The 25,513-nt window shown below is 41.8% G+C and overlaps 1 protein-coding gene across 4 annotated transcripts in view; it reads right to left on the bottom strand.

The window, feature by feature from the left end:
* Positions 1–25,513, bottom strand: part of F13A1 (coagulation factor XIII A chain) — a 61,028-nt gene that overhangs the window by 15,578 nt on the left and 19,937 nt on the right. For all 4 annotated transcript variants that reach the window (XM_069008169.1, XM_069008171.1, XM_069008168.1 and 1 more), the window contains 5 exons: positions 19,100–19,218; positions 13,325–13,432; positions 10,662–10,836; positions 6,817–6,955; positions 403–506 (listed from right to left, as the gene is read on the bottom strand). In XM_069008169.1, the coding sequence (XP_068864270.1) occupies positions 403–506; positions 6,817–6,955; positions 10,662–10,836; positions 13,325–13,432; positions 19,100–19,218 (645 nt within the window). The remainder of the gene's footprint in view (positions 1–402; positions 507–6,816; positions 6,956–10,661; positions 10,837–13,324; positions 13,433–19,099; positions 19,219–25,513) is intronic.

Genomic DNA, 25,513 nt, shown 5'->3' with positions numbered 1-25,513 from the left:
TGACTTTTCACTTTTTTCTCTCCTGCCTACTGTCTGCTCATGAATTTTAGTTAGGGCTTCATAACATAAAGGAGAATTAATTTGATCAGGCTCCTGTATAGGTACTCTAAAATGTTAGAAGCCCTCTTTGGCAACAGGATTACATCTCTTCTGTAGAAAATAGGGCCTTTCTCATGCAGGATTTTGTGCCCAGGCAGCAGTGTTATAATAAGGACAGATTTATTTTAGAGTTCAAAACAAAGCAGGAGAAGGCCCTGAGGCGAGTATGGTTATTTGGCTCAAGAAATTGTCACTGGCCATATGGTGCCAGGTGCCACTGGCTCAGCTATTATCAGCTCATTGTTTGAAACAGAGATCCCAAACATTAGAAAGTGAGTTAAGGAGGACTTCAATCAATATTACCATCACTGGTTTCTTGAGGTGTCCCATCAACAACCTGCCATCCTCCGAAACCAACAGGAAGGTCAGGTCTGGTCATCCAAGCTTCGTTCCAGCAATGATAATTCCTTAGACAAGAGATGGGACCAGTATATTAAATTCTTGGAAAGAAGCACACAGATCAAAACAAATCCTGTGTATTTATATGCTGGCATTGCTTAAATAACACCATTTTCCAATTCAGGGGTAAAAAAGTTGACTCTTTTAAGAGAAGAGATTTTTAGCTGTTTAAGTGTGGTACCTATCTGTTAAAACCTGAAAGCTAAAATCCTTCATTGTAGTTTCCTCACTGCAAGTTGAAGAAGCTTTTTTGATTCTTCTAATATGTTCTGAGTGTAAATACCTCAGAAAATATGCCACTGTTTGGAGATTGCTGGGGTATATGAAAAGCTACACAAACTAGAATCCCTTTCCAGGCAGACCTCCACTTCAATCTGCCTGCTAAAGCAAACTTTGAATCTTCAAGCCAATGAAACATGGTCTGCTTTTTAATTATCCAGACTGAAGCTTTGGTGTCTCTTATGAAGAGATTTGGGATCAACTCCACAATGTACAGTGTGTACTTTTGTTTTCATGGCTCAAAACAAGCATGCTCAACTGACTTCCATGTTCGTTGAGAAAAAGATCCTGCATAGCCTTTCTACAACTATCCTCACAGTGGATTCCTTAAAGTTTTTCCCCATGTGTCATGCCAGTGCATGATGTCAGATCTCCTAAAACATACATCTTTTCATAAAACCCACCTACAACCACTATGGGCCAACTCACGTCTTTAGGGCCCAGGACAGTGACCCAACAGGTAAAATTCTGGGAGTAGCTCATCTAGGTGCTCAGGGTTAAAATGCTCTCACCTGGCTGGATGCTCAAGAAAATTTAAAAACCGGTACAGCATGATCACAGTCTGCCCTGGCTGTTTCAAAGATGAGCAGAAAAGATGGACAGATGTTGTAACTTCCTACAATGCTACTGATACTCAAGGGAGAGCACAAGCAAGAAGAAAAGATAATCTGGAAAGAGGGTCTCGCAGTAAAGCCTGCAAAGTGTTTGAATTTCATTACTGCAAAAAAATAAAAAAAGGAAGGAGTAGAGAAAGGGGCAATTTTGCTTGCAAATTATACATATCCTACAGCAGACCCGAATAAAATTACATCTGTGTAGCTGCTGATATAGCCTCTAGTACACGCAATGATATTAGCAACCGAAATGGGGATTGTTAAACTCTGACCATTTCATTAATAATAGGTGAAAACCAGCTATGGAGCAGAGTCAGAAGGATCTGAAGCTTGTCTAACAAGACATTTCAAAGTGGAAATGAAATCTTGGATCAGGGTAAAACTTGTCAGTTAGGAGAGTTAATGAAGCAGAACTACAGAAAAAGGAATTATTCAAGGAAAATGACGCACGCTCAGAGAATTTTTGATGTTGCTGAGAGTATTCAGTGCTGAATCATGCACACAGAACTTTGCTGAGGGCTACCTGAGAATGGGGACAAACTTCGTGGAAGGTGGGTATTTGAAAACTGCTATGCCAACATATGAGAAAGACAATCCCTGCCCTGAAGCCTTCACTGGTTCACTTTGAATCAAAGTCAGATGCGTCGCTGGCTTTGCATTCTGTGAAAGAAGAACCTGAAGAGCACGCAAAAGGAAAAGATGATAAAAACAAGGCTGGGAGGGGGGTAACAGTGTGTAAAATGGCAGATCTACTTCAGTTCTGTAATTAGGTAATGCAGTTTTTCTATATTTTTTTCTGTATTCATCTTAGGGACAGGACCTTTCTTTCTGGTTTCTATTGGTGTAGTGCTGGACACACCAGGATGGCAGTTGAATTAGGTCTGCTGCCATGCAAATAACAAATACACGTGAGGATATGGAATCTGAATGGACAGAAAGACACTGCTTGTACAGCAGTGAGCATTAAAGAAAGGAGGATGAGGGAAATATTTGCCTTTCCAAATGTAGCAGAAACTTCTCTATAGAACTGAGCACAGCTGAGGAGCTGATTGCACGGCCATAATTTGTCCAACTGATTCTGTAATTCTTTTATTGTACAAGCCTGAGACATTAAAGAAAGCAAGAATGGCAACAGAGATCAATGTAGTGACCATTAAATATTTACGGAGATAATTACAGATAGACTAAACAAAGCAATGGGGACATTAATAAAAGATGGCCAGGTGGGTTTTATGCCTGGAAGACAATTCAAGAAGGGTAGTTCGTATTGCTTAGGGGACAGGCATATGCTAGAAGCAGCTGCTGTCCTTTTATGAGCTAACAAGTTCAAGCATTGAGGTCGAGAGGAGCACTGATAATACTGCTGAGAAATTAGAGCAAAGTGACCTGGAAGTAAATTGAAGAGCAGAGGTCTCAGAAGGGCTTTCTCCACAGGTCAGGATGCGGATGAACTCCCATGGGGCTGGGTGATACCAAGTAAGTTTCTGCTGAGATACTGACGATTATTTGCTTGGACCTCACAGCAGGAGTGAGTCTTGATTCCCAGCCAAGAGAAATATTCTTTAAGTGTCTTTATATCATCATTAAGAAAGACAAGGAGAACAGACAGTACTGATGGCCCCAAATCCAGCCAGCTTTATAAAAATAACTTTTTGCAAAGTCTGTGTAATTTTGTATATGTGTTTTGGTGGTGGTGTTGTTGTTTCCTATCCTGAGGGAGAAGACGATCTTTAATAAAAATAAATAAATGTCACATAACATTCAGAGGGAGCCCCACACTCAGAGATTGATTGGACTAAAAATCCTGGCTCCAAGTATCCCTGAAGTCTGAGAGTATTTAAGACCTGAAGACAGATCAGCTCCAGCAGTACAAGGCTAGAGTACAAGTACAATAGAAATGATATATTAATAAAGAAAAAGAGCTTTGCTTACAGTTTTCAAGAGATTATAAATAAAAGTGAGAAATGCATTTTAAAAAATCATTATAAACACCTCAAGCTTGTCCTCTTAAAAAAAGAAATAAAAGAGACATTAAAAATAAAATCAGGGTTAAGACACAAGTGATTACAAGTCAGCGTGTGGGCTTACCATGGAGTGTTACAGAGTAATGAAAAGAAAGGACACAGAGGAGAAATGAAAAGAGGTGTATATATTAAGTCATGCCCTAAGGGTTATGTGCACCATGTACTAATAAGTGCAGAGGGAGGATAAAAGGATGAACAAGGCAGTTAGAGAAGTTATCAAGCCAAAGAAAAGCAAATGCAGGATGGAAGGATGAAACGCTAGTATAAAATTGCATATGGATTTCAGTGGGGCTAGGATGATTTTGGATGATCTGACCCTGTCCCAAAAGAATACGGGAGAAAAATACATTAAATTAGGAAGTCTTGGGAAACAGCTGGCAAAAAGAGAGGTAGGGAAGTAAAAGGAAGTGTCAAAAGTTGGTGAGATGAATTTCAAAGATCGGGTTAGGAGAAGGAGAGAAGGGGTGAGACAGTGAAAATTCTAAAGCATAGCAATGATCCATTACTGGGTGTGTATGGACATAGGATTGAGGAGCCCAGTCACTGGGTCTTGTTTCATATCTTTTACAGGCAGAGTCACTTATAGAAGACTTCTCCTTTACAGCTCTATGAGCCATAAAAGGACCAGCCCCATGAGACATATTGAGGTCCTTCTGTCTCACAAACCACATGCAAAACTGCAGAAGGGTACTAATAGGAGGGAACAAGGCAAATAGCAGTACCACAGCTCTGGATTTCAGGAGAGTAGGCTTTGACATGTTTAAGATCCTGCTTGGAAGAATCCCATGGGAGGCAGTTCTGGGTAGAAGATGAATGCAGAAGAGCTGGTTGTTTTTCAAGAATCACCTCCTTCAAAGTTAAGAATGGTCCATCCTTGTGTGCAGAAAAACAACCAAAAGTGGCACAAGGCGGTCCCGATTAAACTCAAACATAAAAAAATGGTGCTTAAAAAAGAGGGGGGAGCAGGGACAGGTGACATGGGGGAATACAGAGTCACTGTCTGAGCATGAAGGGACAGGTACAGGAAAACCAGAACAGAGCAAAAAAAGTATGTCAAGGGATGTGAAGAGCAGCAAGTAATGCAAGCACATCAGTGTCAAAAGGAAGACTTCAGAATGTGGCTCTGCTGTTGAACAGAACAGGCAACCTGATGACAAAGGATTAGGAGAAAGCATTCAATGCCTTCTTTATCTTGGTTTTTACTGCTAAGATTTGCCCTCAGGAATCACAGCCCATGGGACCAGTGTGGAGGTTTGGAATAATGAAAACTAGACAAGTAACAAGATAGAGAACAGTTAAACAAACTGAACACACACAAGTCCAATGGATCTGATGGAAAATCTGATGTAATCTCACCAAAAATGCTGAGGGAGCTTGCCAATGTCACTGTAAGACCACTCATATCTATCTTCAAAAGATCATGGTAATTGGAGAAGTTCCTGCAGACTGGAAGAAATCAAATATTGCTCTATTCTTCAAGAGAGAGAAGGAGTCTCTCTTCAAGGGAGAGACAGACTTGTCAGCTTCACTTTGATCTCTAGGAAGGTTATAGAGCAAGTTCTTCTGGAAAACATTTTCAAACATATTAAGGACTACGTGATTGGTGACAGTCAGCATGGATTTACAAGCAGCCAGCTGTGCCTGACAAATCTGAGAGCCTTCTCTGATGAAATGAGTGACGGAAAGGACAAAGCAGAGACCAGTGCATGGAGGCTGGTCCTTTTGAACTTAGCGTCATCTCCCAGAACATCCTCATAGACAAACCACTGAAGTATAGACTAGACAAGTGGACAGCAAGATCTATTGAAAAGTGGCTGAATCGCTGGGATCAGAGGGCTGTGATCAGTAGTGATCACCCCAGCTGAAGCTTAGTCATTAGTTGTGTCCCCCAGGAGTTGGTACTGGGTCTGACACCATTTAAGAGCTTCATTAATGACTGGGATTACGAGACCCGCTGTACCCTCAGCAAGTTTGCTGATATAGAAACCTGGAAGGAATGGCTGATTCAACACAGACTGTACACAAGGAGAAACTAAGGCAGCTAGGACTGTTCAGTCTGAAGATGGGAAGGCTCAGTATCCTTGTGTGTAAATGCCTGAGTAGGGAGTTAAAGGAAAGAAGACAGAGCTAGACTCTTCTCAGTAGCCCAAGGACAGGACAAGAAGCAATGGGCACATACTGAAACATGGAAAAATCAGTCTGAGGATGAGGAAACACTTTTTTTTACTGTGGAAATGGCTGAGCACAGGCACAAGTTTCCCAGAGAGGATGTGGGGTGTCCATCCTCAGAGATACTCAAAGCCCAACTGGACACAGACCTGAGCAACCTGCTCTATCTGTGCTTTGAGCAGGAGGGTTGGAGGACTTTCAGGGATGCCTTCTAGTCTCAACTACTGTGTCGTGCTGTGGCACAAGTGTCACACATAAATGAACCTGCTTTCCTTAGATTTTCTCTTGATTATAGAAATCACATAAAAGATGTCACAGCAACAGGTTCAGTCATTTCCTCTACCACATAGTGGGTTTATTACAGTTTTTAATACAAAGAATTCCACAGATTAAGTTATTAATGAAACAGGCCGATGAGCTGCTCTGCTAATGAGTTGAAGATATCATTGACACAAGTCAGGTATATTAACATTGAATAGGACAAGCATCTCCTGAATATAGGAATGTAGAGGTCACATTCACTGCTTCACTCTGACGAGGAGAGGCTTGAGGGCCAATATCCCACACAGCATATAATCAATACATGCTATACTTCTCCTGTCAGACAGAAGACAGTAAGAGTTTGAAGTGCCAGTTAGAGGACTGCCTTCTCAAAAAGAATGTGTAAACTCCTTCTCTCGGCCCTAGGGAGTTTTCATTTTATAAATCTGGTGATAGCATTTCAGTATCTTGTATGATACCTTGACTTGTTTCTTTTTCAGCTGAACTGGGTTTATTTTGGAAAGCACCTCTTTGCAACAGTGGCTGTGTGCACACAAAGTAATACCAGTCTACAAATGTGGAAACTGGGAACAAGCAGATCAAGAAGGGTGTTTTTCCTTAGATATTGAGGTACCTCTTGGAGCCTGGCTCCAGAAAAATAGAAGTGCCTATTCTACCTTCTTCCATTTTTAGAAACAGCTTGTCCGTAAGGAGCACAAGCCCATTCCAGCTCTCAGAATGCTTAAATGTGCAATGTATGGTAACATTGATAGCAGGATCCCCAGGGTTTGCCTGCTTACACAACAAGGGCTTCATATTAGTCAGCCTACCAACAATCCATTCATTCTGTTTCACACCAGCCAGCAGTGTTCTTCAATGCACAGAGAAATAAATACAACATAGGCATTGCCATCATGTTTTTTACTACTTTTATCATTGACACATTAAAGGCATTTTCCAGGAGGACTCACCAGACAGAATCTTTTGTAAGTCTGGTGTCCACTTTTCCTTCATCATCCAGAAAGAAGTCCAGCCGTAAATTGGCATTGTTGTCATGGGCAGAAGAATAGTTGGTAATGAGTCTTGCAGGTATCCCCAAGCATCTCAGAACTGTGGCAAAGACAGAGGTATGCTGAGAAGGACAGACACAAAGACTCCGTTCATGGATGACAGGATGAGAGGACAGAAATATTAATAACTAGAATAAAACGGGAAAACTCAGTCAAATCAACCCAAATAATTTCTCCTATCTGTTTTTGTATTGCACATGCCAAATATTTTATTTGGTCCAAATGATGAGCATTAAAAACATGTAATGGTACAATGGTTATAACCAAAGCATTTGATTACCAATAGTTTTAAAGCAGCTTTCCATAGAGACCACACTGCAGAATTTCAGGTCAAATCTGGGTGCAGTGGGTCAGCTGCAGGACGAAATGTGATACAAAGAAAAAGAAGTTTGATCTTGCAAGAAATACACAACATATTAGGTCTCTTAGTATCAGTAACTCAGAATTATGAGACTATGCTAAAAAGAAAAGTAATAAAAAAGTATCTCTTTTTGATTGATTTGGAGTTTTCCTGTTTGATGTCTGCTGTCAGAAGGGATCTGGAGAACACAAAGAATAAAGCAGAAAATTATTGATAACAATGGGGAAAAGCTGCATTATTTGCAACTGAAATGACAAGGTTTGACAATCTGAATAAAATGCACTACATAATTCATATTGCCTACTAAGTAATAACATTTTGGAGTCAATAGTCCCTCCCAATAAAAGACCTTAAAAGGAGGATCAAAAAAAAGCCCCTAGCCCTAACTCTCACACCATCACAATAGAGCACTCATGACCCTTCTTACCGTTTAACAAGTGGTAAATTTAAGAAATGTGGAAAAACCATAGAAATGCTACAGCTATGTCTGTGGTCTGCAAGAGTGCATCAATGGGCTTCTCTGTTTGTTGTGTACCCTGGCTGATAAATAGGCATGGAGCACGTCCCCAGGTTAGGGGAGTGGGTCTGTGGGGTGACACATCATCTCAGCTACTCCAGATGACGTTTTTTGTCTCAGCCAAAAAAAGTTCCTGGCTTTCAATTTAGGAGTCAACATGGTATGGGAGAAAACAGAGGGTGAGGGGGTTTTGGTGGTTGGTAGGGTTTGTTTTGTTTCTTTTGGGTTTTTTTCTTGGTTTGTTTCTTTTGGGGGGGGGCGGCGGGATGGTTTTTTTGTTGGTTTGTGGTGGTGGTGGTTTTTGGGGTGGATTTTTTGTGGGGTTGTTTGTGGGTTTTTTAAGGAAAAAGGTTTATATTGAAAATCCTACTTAAAAATAATTCCAATGCTGCAGAGTTGAACAGCCCTGCTGCCACTGCTGCGTTTTGTATATTCATTACTGTCACTACCGTGACTCCCAATGAAGTGTAACACTGCACATTCATTCCAAGTTCCTGGATGACAAATTACCTGGATGCATCCAATACCATATGTACCTATTGATTAAACTTAATTCAAGTGCCCTCCCAGGCTTCCAGCACATGAGCCATCAGGGCTCATTGGAAATAATTTGTCTGACAATTTCAAGATTAATGACCATTTTTTGGAATGTTTTTGCATTTTTATCAGATGAGTATCTGGAGTGTACAATATAGTAACCTTGGAAAGCTGGACTGGTCACAATGATAAAACATTGACAGCTGAGAGAGACTCAAAACCACCTCAAAACAACCCTGATAGTTGCACATGATTGATTGGACCTTCGCTGTCCTCTGTGCAGTGGTCAGCAGCTGGATGTGTCAGTGGCTATCATCAGGTCAGTCACTGGACAATATTTTCATTTCATAATGCTCAACAAACTTTATACTTTGGCAATCTTTGCAGCAGTGCAAAGTGCCAGGTCTCCAACTTGACTAACTTAGTCAGCAAACCAAGTCTAGTTTTGCCCCAGATAAATACGCCTCTCCCTTCAACACAGCAGGCTCCAGGCCTCTGCTGCATCGCCCCAGTTTTACAGAGGCCTGCAGGCAAAGTATTGAGTAGTGGTGATTCAGGGCAAGTGCGGGGGGAAGGGGGGAGAACTGGTGTGTGTGTATCTGTCTGTGATCTAGAGAAATCCAGATAAGGCAACAGGCAGAGAAGACAAAGCAGCCCATGGAATCCACTGCGAGGAATTGCATCCATAAGAAACATTTGTATGAACTTTTTTGAATCTGTTGTGTTGTGCAGAGGCTGAGGAGCATCAAGTAGAGACCATGCAGCCCCAGGCAGTGAAGGAGGTAGATATTACCCAGGTTCTTTGGATATGGGTGATTGTTCATTATCCCACTGCACCAGGAATAAAATGAAACATTTCATGTGTTGAAGGACAAAGCATTTGCCAGCACCTTCCCAAATCAAAAAAGAAACCTCTCCAGATATATGAAAGAATCTGGACTTGCACAAAACATTTGACAATGTCCCATACAACATCCTCGTCTCTAAATTGGAGAGACACGGATTTGATGGATGGACCAACTGGTGGATAAAGAATTGGCTGGATGATTGCACTCAAAGACTTGCTGTCTAATGGTCAGTGACCAGTGACGAGTGGCACTCCTCAGGTGTTGATGCTGTTCAGTATCTTTGTCAGTGACATGGACAGTGGATCAAGGGCACCCTCAGCAGGTTCACTGATGACACCGAGCCGTGTGCTGCAGTTGACAGGATGGAGGGAAGAGACGGCATCCAGAGGGATTGGACAGGCTGGAGCGGTGGGACTGTGCAAACCTCATGAGGCTCAACAAAGCCAAGTGCAGGGTCCTACACACGGGTCAGGGCAAAGCACAAATACAGCCTGGGGAAGAAGTGATTGAGAGCAGCCCTGGGGAGAAAGACTTCAGGGTGCTGATTGACAAGAGGCTCAACATAACCAGGCAATGTGTGCTCTCAGCCCAGAAAGCCAGTTGTATCCTGGGCTGCATCAAAAGCAGCATGGCCAGCAGGCCAAGGGAGGGGATTCTGCCCATCTGCCCTTCTCTGCTGAGACCCCACCTGCAGTGCTGCATCCAGCTCTGGGGTCCCCAGCACAGAAAGGACATGGACCTGTTGGAGCAAGTCCAGAGGAGGCCACAGAGTATGTTCCTGTATATTAGCTGATGATGTTGCTAGAAAGTGCTAGACAGTCAAAATATGGGACCAACCCAGTGCTGCTTTCCCCACTGGTTTTTATGACCTGCAACACTCTGTTTGCTGCAACACTGGAACTCTTGTCTGACCAAATGTGTTTAGACTTTGTAGCACTACGTAATTTACAAACTAGGCCATTGTTTTCTCTATTCTTCTGGCTCATAAACTCCATATAAAATGTTAACAGTGCTCAGTAAACAGGTGCAGGGACAGTGCACCTCAATTTTCCTAGGAGCAATCTTCAGCAGGTGAGATTTGGCCTTTCTAGAGCAGAAACACAATCACATATTCCATATTGGGTAGTAATTTAATATTTTAGGTCTAGATGACAAGCACCCTGTCCATCTAAGAATTCTTGACAGCAATGTGGACTGTGCTGAAGGACTCAGCTTTCTCTCTCACAAGCTTACCCTCCTGAGTCACTGAATACATCTCACTGAACGAATAAATAGTTAATAGTTTTATGTGGAAGAGCATCTGACCTGAAGGACACACCAGAGGTTTATTTAAAGACCATCTATTCTAGCCATGTATTTTTAAGTATCTCTGCTGTTTACTCCTGAGCAGCACAGAGCTAGGAAGTATTTTAGTTGTTTACCTAAAAACTCTGTTAAGCAGGAACCACATAAGCAGCTTGGAGCTTTTCTCAGTGATACCTACACGTGTTGAAGACACCAGCGAAGACCCAGCACTGGCCATATCGGACAGGTTGCTTAGAACTGTAATACTCCAAGAGAATGTCCACACTTCCCGTCCAGGCTGAAGGTGCAACACCATAGTCATATGTATTGTTCCAGGATCCAGCTATCACACCATTGTCATCTCTGGAGTTAATCTAAAATCAAAGGAAATGAGCATTAGGGATGTCAGAGACTGAATAATAAAAACCTCCTTAACTCAGCAGACCGATAGGATGGGAGAGAGTGAATATAGCCAAGTTTAGGTTAGAAAGTAAGATAGAAGTGTTTCATTTTGAAGGTAGGGCATAAATAGGACAATCTTATTAAGGGCCGTGGATTCTCCATCACTGAACAATTCTGAATGAAGATCAGACACTTAAATCTGAAATTAAATCACCACACTGAGTATCCATGTTGCAAGTTAAAAGTTTTATTAACATTAAACATGCTTACTGCTATGTACTTTTAATAAATGCAATCAGTTATACACTGATAAGCAAGCCTCAGAAATATTAAGCTGTATTCTTTCCATCATCTGTTCTTCTGTCCATATCAGTCCAGAGATTTTAATAAAATCACTCCTGATTTACAGGAGATTGAGAGGAGAACCAGTCTACTGCTATTTTTAGAGTAGAAACTAATTTCTTTGGTCTGGTACACATGAAAACAAGAAGGAATTTGCTGTGTAAGTTTTCCTCTGGTAAGATTAGACAAAGCAAAGAGTTTTGCTGACTAATGGCTATACTGATAGGCATTAACGAGCAATACATCTCCTAGCTGCAATTTGAACCAAGCCAGTTGAGGCTGTGCAAAAAGCTCATTCACTCTGTATCTTTTAATTATGCTAATGTGGAACAGCTACATGCCAGCCAAATAAATCACAGTTCTCATTTAAAAGCTTTTGGCTGCATTAACTACTGTTTTATAATTAGAAAATCGACTTCCTGTGAACTCTAGGACTGAACAGAGATAAGTATTCAGAGTCATAACCAAAGGGTTAAGAGGTTGTGCCCATCTCACTGGTGTAGGAAATATGCCAAGAAAAGAATCACTTCAAGGACAGGACAGCATGTTGATCTTCAGGCTCTACTCTAACTGAGTGGAATGAGTGGAAGAAGAGAGGGACTCCACCTGCTCTGCCACACCAGAAAGCCTCAGAAGGATTCCAGCATGAGAGGCATGTCCTCAGACTAATTCAGCTCTACCACATTTCAACTTGAACAAGAATGGGGTTAAGGAACACAGCTGGGACTTCAGAACCTCTTTCCGACTTCTTACTCAGTTCCAGATTTCAATGACCAAACACTCTACCCAGTTATGGCCTAATTCTGCAGATTAGGCCTAAAGTCTATTGAGTCCTGGATTTCCAATGGTGAACTCCTCCACCTCTCTAAAATGTTTGAGTGGCTCAAAACCTAAGAATTATCCAAGCTCAATTTGGATTCATAAACTTTGTGCTATTCTGTCCTGGGGGCTTTCATAGTCCTTACATGAGGGACTTTTTACATCTACTAGTTCAGGAATGAGGAAACCACATTTGATTCTTTCTTCTATTCAAAGCTCCAAAGCTGTATTTCTGATGTCTGGGGTGAAACAACTAACTGAAATGTTAAAAGACAGAGAGAAGTAGAGGTGTTCTCAATATTTCTTGCTGAAGCTATTCTATTTAACATGCAAGATTGAGAGGCTGGAGATCCCACTTCAATGTCATCTAAGACAAAGAGCTCATTTTCTTAAAGCCTGGGCAAATGCTATAATAAATGGGTTAAAGGATCATCTATCTCCAGCAGCCATGTTTTGTGGACAGTCTATTTTAGTAGCTGGCTTGGGAGAACATCTAATTACTCTAGCTCAGTGACTAGAGTATTATTCTGGGAAGCAGAAAGCATCGTTTCAGACCTCTAATAAGGCAAAAGAGAGGACTTAGCCTCTGTATTCCACATCCTGGATGAGTCTCAAATATTAGGGATGGGACTGCTCTTGCACCCATGACATGATTCCTGGTGCCTGGCAACTGGAAAGAATGGAGGTCTGGAAAGTCTTCTCCTTGGTTATTTTAGGTGCTTTCATTCTGAGTGGGGTATATTTTGTGGACCTCATGTTTAAGAGGTTCCCACAGTGTTTTCTTCTGGGGCCAAAGCAGCCCACTTATATAACTGTTCTCAGCCTGCTTAGGTCATTTGGGGCTTGGATCAGGCACAACAACATTCACCCTTGCAGTGTTCTAAGACCCCATTGAGGTTAGCACTGGAGTCCACATAAAGTCCCTCAGTTCCCCATCTAAAATTCCACCCATCATGCCACTGCATTACCCACAGCAGAAATAGTTTTCTCAGTTGTATCAGTTACTGGAAAATAAGCACATTGCCACATAAGAAATGCTTATGCCTGGAGCGCAATGTCTGAAAGTGGCTTTCCCACCAGCCAGGCACCATTCTCAGGACAAGGCGATGAGCCAACAGAAGTTGCTTGAACTTTAGTGGAGAGAAATGCAATGTCAGACTCCAGAATGGACAATTGTCAGAATGGACAACTGATCTGTTGTGCGTTGTAGAGAGCACATCAGGGCACGAGGGCCAGTTAAATCTGCCCGGCTTTGATTTATGAGTCCCTTCTGACACATATTAGGCATCCATTACATACCACTGCTGAGGCAACACGGCAGATTTTGATTGGGTTTCCACGACCAGAGAGCTCCAGTTCTGCCTTGTCCATCAGGAACAGGCAAGCATCCAGAACGTTTTCTTCAAACTAAATAAAAGAAAAAGGGACACAGAGGAATATTTGAGTCTCTTTTTATTCTGGAAAGAACAGGCAAAGCTATTTTTCCTTGTTGTTATAATTGCTGATCAGTTTCAAAATTAGCTGGTCACATCAAAGCTCTGTGTTTAACAATAGAAATTTTTCTTCTGGAATAATCACCCATGTGTGGGGAAAAAATAAAAATGTGAGAGGCTGTGAGGGAAGAGAGTGTAATTTTCAATTCAATCTCAGTCCAGTTTCCAGAAGGTTGAAATGACAACACAGACTTTCTGACAGGACACGAAATTTTAAATGCTAACAAGTATATAATAGGAGGCTATTATAATAATAACTACAAGAAGCTTGTCTACTTGCAAAGGACTTTATGTCCTTCACAGATTCCAGACCTATTAATTTCAGGACTTCTCCAACACAGCCAGTGCATTGCTGGGAAGTTGAACAATAAGTGGTTTGCCAGTGGTAATTTGAAGACACTTGTATTTCAAAGTTATTTTTAAAATCTGTTTAAAATTGACCAGCCAAAAGCTTATTATATAGATTAATCCTGGTCTGCAAAACTTAGACATCAAAAATACCAAGTGACCTAAAGTAGTCTTCTTCAAAAATAGAGTGAAAATGTACATTTTTTTCAGTCTAGCATGAACAAGCACAAGAATGAATTGAGGGCAGAGGTGTCTAAATAGACCAGAAACCATTTGTCACAGAACTTGCCCTGCAATGTATTTCATTTTCCTTAGGAGAAACTGCATAGCAAAGGAAAATACCTCTGTCCCCTGGAAAATGGTAGGAGACAGGGAAATGCACAACAATAAAACAAATACCTTCTAGATACACACAAACTTATATTAACATTCAAAGCTGTGACAGAAACTCCATGGTGTTAGGTTTTATGTTCTGTGCTAGCATCCTGAAAGATATGATTCATGCTAATAGGATTTTTGCTCTCAAGCTGCTACTAGAGCTGGATTGATTTCCTAGCTCTCTCCAGCCTGGCTTAGGGCTCCTTGGCAGATAAGGCTGTCCTGAATTTTACCTCCTGAAGAAAGTGAGCAAGACCCCAGATCAAACTGCTGCTTTGGAAGTCTGAGGAGAGGAGCATGAAGAGTGAGGTCAGAGAGCTGAAAAGGAAGCCCCAAAGAGTAAAGACTGCTGCTGATACAGCAGGGAAGATGGGAGAGATAGACGTGACATCCAAGGCAATAGCTGAGCTCTGGCATAAGCCAGGAAAGGGGAAGCATCATCTTGTTTCACCATCTTCAGCCATTTCCTGGCCAATAGAAGTCCTTTGCTTCTGCCTTGAGGGTGCCACTGGCATATGGATCCTTCTCAGCAAACGTCCTCCAAGGCAGCACATCGCTCTCATGATCACCCACACTTACACTGAATTACTTTCTCTGGAGCAGGCATTCGCTAATGATCACTTTATCGTCTGAGCATAACTGAATTCATGGTGTTTGGGAATAGGGAAACAGGGATCAATGCTCCTCAGTGTTTCTCAGAGACCTACTACTAGTATTTTTTCATTCCTGGGAAGCTGAATAATTGCACATCCCAGTCCACTCCACTGCGATGTGACACAAAGAATGTCGGGTGAATGACTGGGCTGTGGGGATCCTCCTTCCCAAGGAGAATCCTCACAACAGAAAATGTAAACTCTGGGGCCTCACAGCTGTCCTTTCTGGTTCAAATTCCCTTTTCTTCCGGTCTGGCACAACAATCTTTTAGCAGGATCAAAATCTGCTTTCTGCACTTCAAGTAATCAGACCTGGGTTAGATCAATAAGAAGTTTACCCTGCAAATTAAACTTCTCTCATCTACAGTTTATGAGACACTGTCAATCTTGCCACTATATACAGAAAGAATAAAGAGGAAATAAATTGCTGTCAGGGTTGTTGCCTTCCACCTTAACATTTACCAAGTGACATGAATGCTTGTGTAATAACTGGATTAACAGGGAAGAGAGAGGACAAGCTGCAAGGGCTAGCTGGCTTACGCTGTTTGCAGTAGTGTAGGATGCAGAGTAGCCTTAACACTAAGGCCAGTTTTGCCCTTCTCGACTACTCAGGCGTTTAAAAAATATTAAAACAAACGAAATCAATTTTCTGCCCTCACTCTTGGCAAGAAAATCCTTTCTAGAGGGAACTGGAATAGAAAAATGGCATTTATAATGCTGAACATCTCTGAAAGATCAGAGGAACCAGAGCAGTAGTAAGCAGATAGGATAGGTGAGTGAACCTGATCCAGGCACAGTCACTGCCTGCTCCAAAAAAGCTGAAATGAAAATAAGCCTATTTCAAGAGCAAGGAACTTTGGCAAAACCACACGGGAAAAAATGCAGGTGGAAAATAAGGCATGAGAAAACACAGGTGAAATGCACACAGATGTGCCTTGTGCTACAGAGCAACACACGTAGCTGTCCTGGGCATCCTCCTGCATGCTAACCTGTTTCTAATAGATGACCTTCCATTTAAACCAAAGTAAGAGGGGCTGTATCACTTTTTGCACTGGTTGACTTCAGGCTGTGTTTCTCACAGTCAGTTTCAGGCAGACATGATCTCATGTTGCCTGTGGTCTGACTTGACCAAATGCATGTGCTGTAGAATTACATAGGCACAGTGGGATTCCAAGCTAAAGCAGATCAATGTGTGGACACGAGAGAAATCACAATGGCAACAGAACTCTATGCCCACCTGTTTTATTTTATTTTTCTCACAAAACCAAAAATCAACATTAAATGATCAGCATAGCATCCAACTTCTGACATTTTTCAGCTAGAGCATTCCTATGTGCCTAGATGTCTTCCAAAGCCAAATTGCCCCTGAATCCTCCATGGAATTTTCTGAGCGGCTGCCTTTTACAGTTTCTTAGGAGGGATCACAGCCATGTTACAAGGAACACCTCCATCCTCATTCACTGAAGCCATGTTTCAACTGTTCTGCTGTTTTTTCTTCCTCTGTCCATGTTTCTTGCCTTTCCTCCTCTTGCGTCGATGCTGCTCATTACGGACAGCACCTATGAGAATCATCTCCCACTAGTAACCCAGTTTTGAACTCTATGCTCCTTTTTAATTTGCAACCTGAGTTGAAGTTTCCAGCTGTCATTGTCCTAAGCAATTTTTTAGCCTAAGAACATTACCATGCACAAATCTATCTGCATTTCTGTGTATGACCGTATACCTTTCACCTCTACAACTCTGTGTGGCCTTGTGCTTTTTACTTACATGTTGGAAAGGGCTATAAATCATAAATATAAAAAGCATACTTGCATGATATATTCATAACATAGGCCTTGCTGCTAGTCCTTTTACTCACAGCAATGCTCTCATTCCTAACATCTAGGATTGCCAAAAATGTGTCTTTAATGGTTGGAAATGGACAGGGTAAGATCAGGAGCATCCTGTTCTTCATTTCACTGAAAGTAAGGGAACCAGAAGAATATTTCTCTGCTCCTTTGCAGATTGACATGTCTGTTAAACCCATACAAAATGATCAATTCCACTAAAGCTCTTGGCCTGGGCCTACTGAGATGCAACTGCCACACTCAGCTTTCACATGGGCAACCAATAGCAAAAGGTGCACCACAGCACAGGGTGGAAATCAGGTCCTCTGATTTCAGTCAACACAGGAATGAAAGTACACGACAAAGGACTATGGAAAGGCCCTAACCTCTCAGACAGAACTACCTCCTAGCAAAACCAAATAAATAATGCAGTTTCTCAAGGGAGGCTGGTGTTTGTGTCAGGAAGACGTCAGATTTGCAGAATATAAGCACCTCAGGCCAAGCCACCATAGGCCATAAACCTAGCATCTTAGGACATAAATCCAGCATCTGGTTTAAGCAGCACTTTCCACCTCCAGCCACTTATTCCCCTCTCTCCCTCCCCCTTACATCTGTCAAGGAGTGAATCCCAAATCTAGGAACAGAGCAAGTCCAAGAAATAACCCAGGGGAAAAAAAAAATTAAGGAGACACTTATTCAGCTAGATCAGCTCTCCTGTCTGAGTCACTGCACAGCTGCAAAAGCACTTGCAGGGGGAAAGAAGGGCCAGGAGGGGGCATTTTTGGTCAGCTTAAATGCATGCCCAGCTTTGGCCTCAAGATCTGGTTCCACATCTCTTGTATCAGAGGCAACATCAGCTTACAGAATTTCTTCCCCAGTCCTTATTTAACAGTTGTTTTTAACTCAGTCGGGAAACCAGTCAGACCCTGCAAATAATGGTACTGACACAGCCAAAGGAATGGTGCAGAGGCAGGAACTCCCTCAGGCAGTGCTGCCGCAGGAAAAAAAATGATGAAATTGTACCTTTAAATAAGGAAACAAGAGAGATGTGAGTTCAAAGAGCTCTCCAGGGCAAACACACTGGAAATCCATCCAGCTCAGGCTTTGAGCTGAGCTCAGTGTTGAGCTGAGGGAGAAAAAGCAAGGCCCCTTCTGCAAGGCTGTGCTAGGGAGGCACCGCAAAAACCGAATGGATCCATCATCAGAGTAGTAATGAAATACTTCAGTACCTTCTTAATTGTGCTGTTGTGAAAATCCAGGAGATGAGATGAGTTCACCATATCCAATACCTGTCCATTGGAGCCCCTCTGTGTGACAGCCAGGGTTATAGCTTTGCTCTCATTTTGATTCTGCTTGGCAAGGCCTTTTTTTCCCATTCTAACACAAAAAATTAACTCTTCCATCCCATGGGGATTTTGAAGCTGGTTAATGCTTACAAGAAGATTGATGTAAAATAGGCAAGTAATAAGTCTGAGACAAGGAGTAGTAGTTTTAAACTAAAAGAGGGTTGGCTTATACTACATATAAGCATATAATACATACCTTACAATGAAGGTGGTAAATTGCTGGCACAGGTTGCCCAGAGAAGCTGTGGATGGCCCATCCCTGGAAGTGTTCCAGGTCGGGTTGGACAGGGCTCTGAGCACCTGATCTAGTGGAAGGCGTCCATGTCCATGCTGGGGTGGTGGAACCAGATGATCTTTAAAAATCCCTTCCAGCCCAAATTATTCTATGATCCTGTGTTATTGAAGGCACACCAATACCCCACTCCAGCCTGGGGGAGGGTGTCTCCTCCAGGCTGCAAGAGGCCACTGGAGACTGATGTTATCAGGTCCAGGCAGAAAAGGGAAAGATTCCCCCAGAATTTAAAATTTTGGGATTAAATACTAGTTTTTCACAGGAAACTTGTGACTATCTGACCCCCAAGAAGGTCAGAATTATTTCTACCAAGTTGCTAAAACTAAAAAGAAAAGTCAAAAAGCAATACGAACTGTTGTTGAAAAATGAAAAAAAAAACCAAAACAAACAACTCTACTTTTCCCAAATTGATTTGATCCTGAAGCAGCAATAATGCAGCAGCAGAAATACCTCTGCCCTGTGGAAACCTCAGCTAATGATTATAACTTCCAACAGGCAGCCTCTTAGTATCCTAAATATGCCCCTGAAACAAGGTCTTTAAATATCAGCTATTATAGCATTGCTTTTCTGGATTAGGCTTATACCCACTTCATACAATTTTAAAATGATACCCCTTATCTTTCTGAAGGAGAAACCAATAATGCATTCCAGAGCCCACAGTCTCAACCACAGTCTGGTGTCAATTAAACTCATTTGCTGTCCTACTGGGAGCAGCCAGAGAAGATCTAAACAGCTCACCTGACCGTAACTCCAGCTTCTTGATTTTATATCTTCGACGTTTCCATGGAATACGATACCAACATCATTCAGGACATATTCTTCCCTTTCTTTCTCATCATCCAGATACACTGCATCCACTGCATTAGTTTACCAAAAATAGATGTTAGCACAAGTGTTTAATTTTCATAGAGGACAGATAAAACATCTTAGCATATAATACTAAGTACCCCTCTTCCATCAAACAAAGCATTACTTGCTTCAACAGAGTACAGGAATAAGGAGGTAGTGACCATAGTTAGGAATATGGTACATAACTTAAAAACATGCAAGATGGAAAAACAACTCCTGCCTGTTTTCTCAGGATCTGTAAAGTATGATTAAAATGTCACATATTATCAAGAATTTTATGATTACTGTGTACAACTAATTTAAAAGTTGGAACACCATGATGCAATTCCGCATCTGTACAAACAGATCAAAGAACAATTTCAAAGCTATTCATGTCAATGGAAAACAGCTCAGGTCAAGAGATCTAAAGAAAAATCTGTAGCGCATTAAAAAAATGGAATACAGCTTTTATAATGTATTAAGAGAAAGGTTTGGTTGCTTTTTCTGTACATTAGTTATTGACTGGAGTATCAGTATGACTGACCAGGTCATATGAGAAGAAATTCAAGTGTCTAAGTGAGAACTGGAAGTAACCGGACAAGATCTTCACCAAAACATATACAAAGGGTACATTCTAGATTGGACTTATATCAAAAATCAAGAGCATAAGCATGGACGCTTAACTTGCAAACATGATTTACATATGTAAATAACTAATTATTAACATTCATAAGGAGCCCTAAATGACATGAAACTATTCAGACATTCACAGGTAAGTATGAAGCAGGCCATGATACTGTGATGCTAGAATAGTTGAAGATATCTTTCCAGGCTTGTATTTTGAGACTAGGAGATGCAGCTTAACAGTTAACAGCATGGGAATTAATTAATTTGAGGAAATCAGTAACATGGTACCAGATAGCAAATTAAAGGGAAGCAATAACTTCTTACAACGTGATATGAGCTAGTACAAAACTACCACTCACTACTGTGATAGTAGATTTCTTCAGCACCCCACTGCAAATTACTAGAGGATCATTTAACTTTTAAAAGCTTATTGATTCATTGTATTTTGTTGACATGAAAATCAGATTTTCACTCTCTGGTAAACTTCATCCTCAAAAGCTTCTTCATTTATCCATGAAACTGCAATTTGGCTGAAAATAAGCTAAATCTGAGCCCACCAAAAAAAAGCAGTGGTGAGACTGACATTGGCCTCAGCTAGGTGAAGGGCTTTGCCAATATACACACCTGACCCTTCTGGAAGTTTTTTTTCCTTGAATTTATATTACTATGTCCATACACATATAAGGGATTATGCATAGATATGTTACATAATGACCTCCACATTGGTGTGCAAAGAATGATAGAGAAGCAGGGGTTAAATACAAGAAGCCTGTATTGCATTTGAGGAGATCAGTGCTTGCCATTATGCTTTATGGCAGCTGTTGCACAGGTTCTGATGACTAAGTACAACTTGGAGCAAACAGAGGAACAGCAGGTTTTATGGAGTTTTACCTAAAGGAGACAGGTCTGGGACCCACTCTTGTATCTGGCAGGGTGGTGGTATTCACCTGGCTTCTAAAGGCTGAGCCATTAAGAAGTTTATAAGCTTCTCACTACCCACGACCTAGTCAACCTGCACCCAGGTACAAAGTGGATGACCATGGGTTTACTATATCCAGAGGCTATGAGGTGAAAAAGAATGTTAGAACTTCACAGTGAATGAAAAGGCTGCAGCCATTTATGCAAGCAGGGACTCTCATACTTATGAAACTCTGTATTACATGACTTTTTTGCGGTCCAACAAGTCCTGCATAACATCCCACTTAAAATATCGCAGATGTTACAGATCATCTAGACTCTGTTTCATTAGGCTGGATTTGCCTGATTTACTAATTGAACAATTATCTGCATTCTCTCACTGAGCTTTGGATTTTGTTAAAGTCCATCCATACAAATAGTACAGAGAGTTCATTTAAAGAGGAGAATTCACACCTTCTTCTGTACAGTTACACATTCAGTGAAGTGTGTGCATATGCCTTCTTGACAGCTGTTGTTTCCTTTTGGGGATTAAAAATATCAGCATTGATCTTGTTGGTATCAATTGAGATGCTTATGTTATTTTGGGACTGCATGATCTTTGCTAAATCAGATGAAAATTGATTAACTTCTCTGTCGATTATTTTAAATATTTGTGTTTTTGATAAGGTAAAAAGGTCTGTGTTTCACAGAAAAGCCAGCTGCTTTGATTTTTGACAGCTTTCACTACTCTTGAGACTGTTTAGAAGAAAATATGAGGCATTTGTGACTACTTTGATGCTAAGCATGCTCTACATAATGCAATTCCTAATTATTTTGTGCAAGTGGAGGCTCACATCTGACAAACAGAAGAATTCCACAGAAATATGCTGGGTTTGTTTGTTCTTTTTCTCTAGCAGTTCAGGAGGTTTTTTACTCACTTCTTTTATCCTGGGAATTTACTAAGACACCAGCAATGCTACAAAGAAGCAAATTAGCTTCTATGCTACTCCGTTTGAAGTTGGATAAGGTGAAAATACACTTCACATGAAGACAGCATCGCAGGCAAGGAATCCCTTGTTAAAGACATGAGCAGTGCAGAGTAACCCTTTCAATTTCGGAAGGTGAATGAACATAAGAGGACTCTACCCAGAATGGAGGGACCCCAACCCTAGCACAGTAACCCTGTGGTGCTGGAAAAGCCATTTCTTCATGCACACAGTGACAGCTGAGCACAGCAGCACCAGCAGACAGGTGGAAGTGGAAGCAGCAGGCTTGCCCTGAGCTCACAGCCTCCCTTCAATGTGCAGGAATCCAGGAATGTAAGGCTGGGCCTCACTGGAACCACAGAACTCCCAGGGCTCATGCTGGGAAGAGGACAGTGCTGTGACAAACCCCAAGCTGCAAGAGCTAAATGTAGTTATCTACAAAAACCACTCCACCCAGGATCAAGAGCAGTATGCTGCCTTGAATAGTGTTAGTACTTGCCTACATTAATGTAGCAGAAGAATAAAGCTCTGCGTGAATTTTGCCCATGCGGAATCTATGACACAAGCAATCTAATTTAGGATTTACCTATAAAAGTAAGAAAATGTTACTGGGCCAAATTTGGATGACTGGTAACATGTGAGAGGAGTCCAAAGTCAACCGCATGTTAGTAATCCTCAAACTCTACTAGGACATTTAAGCAGAAGAAATGTACAGCTGACTCAACAAAGTTGCAATATATTTAATTACTTAAATGCAATACGCTTTGCATGAGGCTTGGGTGAGCAAAATGCACACCTCAGCCCACAGGGTGTGCAACTTACTCAGCTACACTGTGCACCTCCACCTGTGAGAGAGCCACAGGAGTCAGTACAAGGTCTTCTCCTGACACACACTTAGTGTTCCCCAGCAGAAAGTTGCAGGGACTCAGCACCTGCTTGGAAAGAGCTCACAGCTCCTTGGAAAGAGCCCACAGAATCCAGATCAAAGGAGCTCTTCTCCGCTTTCATGTAGTCTGATATTGCCAAGAGTTTAGTTAAATTCCAAGAAGTTATCCTTAACTACTTGCCATTTGTATCTTCTGTTCCAGAACTGAAGAGAGCTCTGCATGCCCAAAAGCACATCTGTTTTATCCAGCTATGTCAGCTGGCTGAAGAAAGGATGCTGCCTCTCCTCACAGACTTTACCTTGCTCATTAAGTAATGAAAATTTCACCTGAGTAACTGAAATCTCAATCCACTAGTTGGGTGAATTCCCAGCTGTTTGGGGCTGGTGTATACAATTTTGCAGAATCAGGCCCTTTGTCTTTAAAATATTCCTGGTTGTCAGTCTTAAATGTAGCTAAAGGGATTAAAATATATAAAAGCATATGATGATTTTGGAAGCAAAGTACTCTGTAGCTTGAGTGGTAAAGTATTCAAACTTCTGAAGCAGCAGGAAAAAAAACCATCCCTGCCTGGGAAAATATGTCAAAATTGAACTACAGTGAGAAAAGGAGTAATAAGAAAGGGCACAAATGCCTCTGTCTTAAAGAAAAGCTCATACTGACATATTGATGTTCCTCCAAAATGATGAGTCGAAAGCTGCACTAGAGCCCATACTCTGCTCCCTGCTGTAACAATCCCCATTCATTCCTGGCATCAGCCTTCTCTCTTTTTAATGAGGCTTTTCACTCAGGCTTTTCTGCTTAGCTATTAACCCAGCAAACAAGCCTAGAAGATTTTCAAACTATTGTTTTCTCTGCACTTTAACTACCTCAGTTTTTCTACCCTTTTGTCATTCCACTGAAAAATCTTTTCTAGCCAGGGGATAAAGCATGAAGAAACAGTCCCTGATTTTCTAACACAAGGAAAGGAGGGAAAGACAGATATAGGAGCCAATTAGCCCAAACTACCTAGGAGTAAAAGTAGTGACAAGAAATGAGAATATATCCAAATCCAAATGAAACATGCAGGAAATGAAAACTGCAGTAGTCAGCAAGGGACAGGACCTGAAGCCATTGAGACATCTGAAAATGTAAGCTGCAGAGGAAAATGTGGTCCCCAAGGTGCTTCCCCTGGATCTGGGGTCACAAAGAATGTCCTTGCTGCCCAGAGAGTATTTTTTGTTTCCTAAGGCAGACTTTTTCCATCAGCCTTGCCAATGCCTGCCACTGGAGGCAACTGCTGCATGTCTTGCTCCCTGTGGCTTTACTCAACGTTGTGGTTTTAATCTTGCTGGCTTTTGGACTCATTCAGCTCAGGTGTGAGGGAGGGAGGGCACAGGAGAGCAAAGTGTCCAAATGCCATGAACAAAGGTGGATCAGTCGGCACATAGAGTTGCTGGGCAAGGAGGTGTGAAGTGGGGATTGATTTCCCGTTGTTCCCTCTAACACCTCACATCAGCTTGTGTGGTCCCAGTCACACCACAGTGGGGTAGCCAACCCCCCCACAACACATCTTGTCTCCACATTAGGACTGCATGCAGCCCTAGCTGCTTGTCTGCTAATCATGAGGCAAACTGAGGTAATTTAAGAAGCTTTTTCCTTGGGGTTTATCCCTTTCCAAAGATGTGCTGAGCCACTGCAGAGTCACCGTGCTGGCTGTTACAACACCCAGGACTAAAATCAAGTAGTGCTCTACCTTTAGGTGGAGAATTGCATCTCCCTGGCTGAAGCTGTGAGTCTGATGGTGCCAAAACAAACCTTGAGAACCTTTGTCTGCTCCCAGTGGGTCATAGCATTGGCAATGACTCCTCTCTTTCTGTGGCACAGCCTCCAGAGCAAACTGTTAGCACACTGCACTGAGGTACCCTACACTGCTTTCAGAAGTATCTCAGTGTGACAGGGCCTTGGGCCCTGCCCTTCCCTCCTATTCCCACTTAACTAACTCTGCTTTATTCAGCATTAATCTATATCTTCTTAAATAATGCACAAGCTAATCATTGCTTATATTCCCTCAGACTAGGGGCAAGTAATGAATCCAGCACAAATCATTTCGTGTACTGACAGCAGTGCAGCTGAATAATGGGCTCTACTAATAATGCCAAACTTACTTGTCACTTGGTAGGAAGGAAGGCCCTTGTTTGGTACAGGATTATTTGATGCGAATACTGTGGTAAAAGAATGGAAAGATGAAGGAAAGTACAGGAGGATATTGAAGTTAGCTGGTGACCTAAATATACTGTAATACTTGGAGCCTTGCAAGTGTCGGAAGCTGAGGCAGTGCTACAACCTGTCAGAAGGCTGAGTCAAACCTCTCTGGTCCTCCTTGCCCTCTCCTGAAAGCCAGACTTGGAGCTCATTGGGTAAAATAAAACCCTGTCAGAGTAAAGCCTGATTTCTTTCAAGGATCCTGAGAGATATTTTCAAAAAGAAATTGTTCTTCAACCCACTGTATTATAAAAAAAGGCTCATTTGCAAAGAGTTTTGTTCCTCAGAGAGGGCACCGTTGCTAATTAGTCACCACTAAAGGGGAAGTTATAAGGGCAAATGTCATGTAGCAGCAGGAAGGCACCACCAGTGATGCCACTGGTTGAGCAAGTTGGCTCCACCTAACCTGTGCAGGAGCAGCAGCTCCCCCTGAATTCCTGCAAGATTTTGGCAGCAGATGTTCAATCCCCAACATGGCAATTCGAGACATTAAATCAAGAGTATGTGAGGCCACCACATCCTGTCCCACATCAAATCCTGGAAAAAATGTGCCTGTATTGACTTGTTCAAGGCACATACAGGCACACTGGAGACTCTCACTGTTGTCTGTTCAAGTCAGAGTAAAGCCTTGGGGTATGTTAACTATGAGAAATGGAGCCTGAGCCAGCAAACACAGGCTTGGCCTC

The sequence above is a fragment of the Aphelocoma coerulescens genome, chromosome 2 (assembly GCF_041296385.1).
Source record: "Aphelocoma coerulescens isolate FSJ_1873_10779 chromosome 2, UR_Acoe_1.0, whole genome shotgun sequence".
Taxonomy (NCBI): domain Eukaryota; kingdom Metazoa; phylum Chordata; class Aves; order Passeriformes; family Corvidae; genus Aphelocoma; species Aphelocoma coerulescens.
The sequence above is the reverse complement of the archived record's forward strand: the minus strand, read 5'-3'. Positions and strand labels throughout refer to the sequence as shown.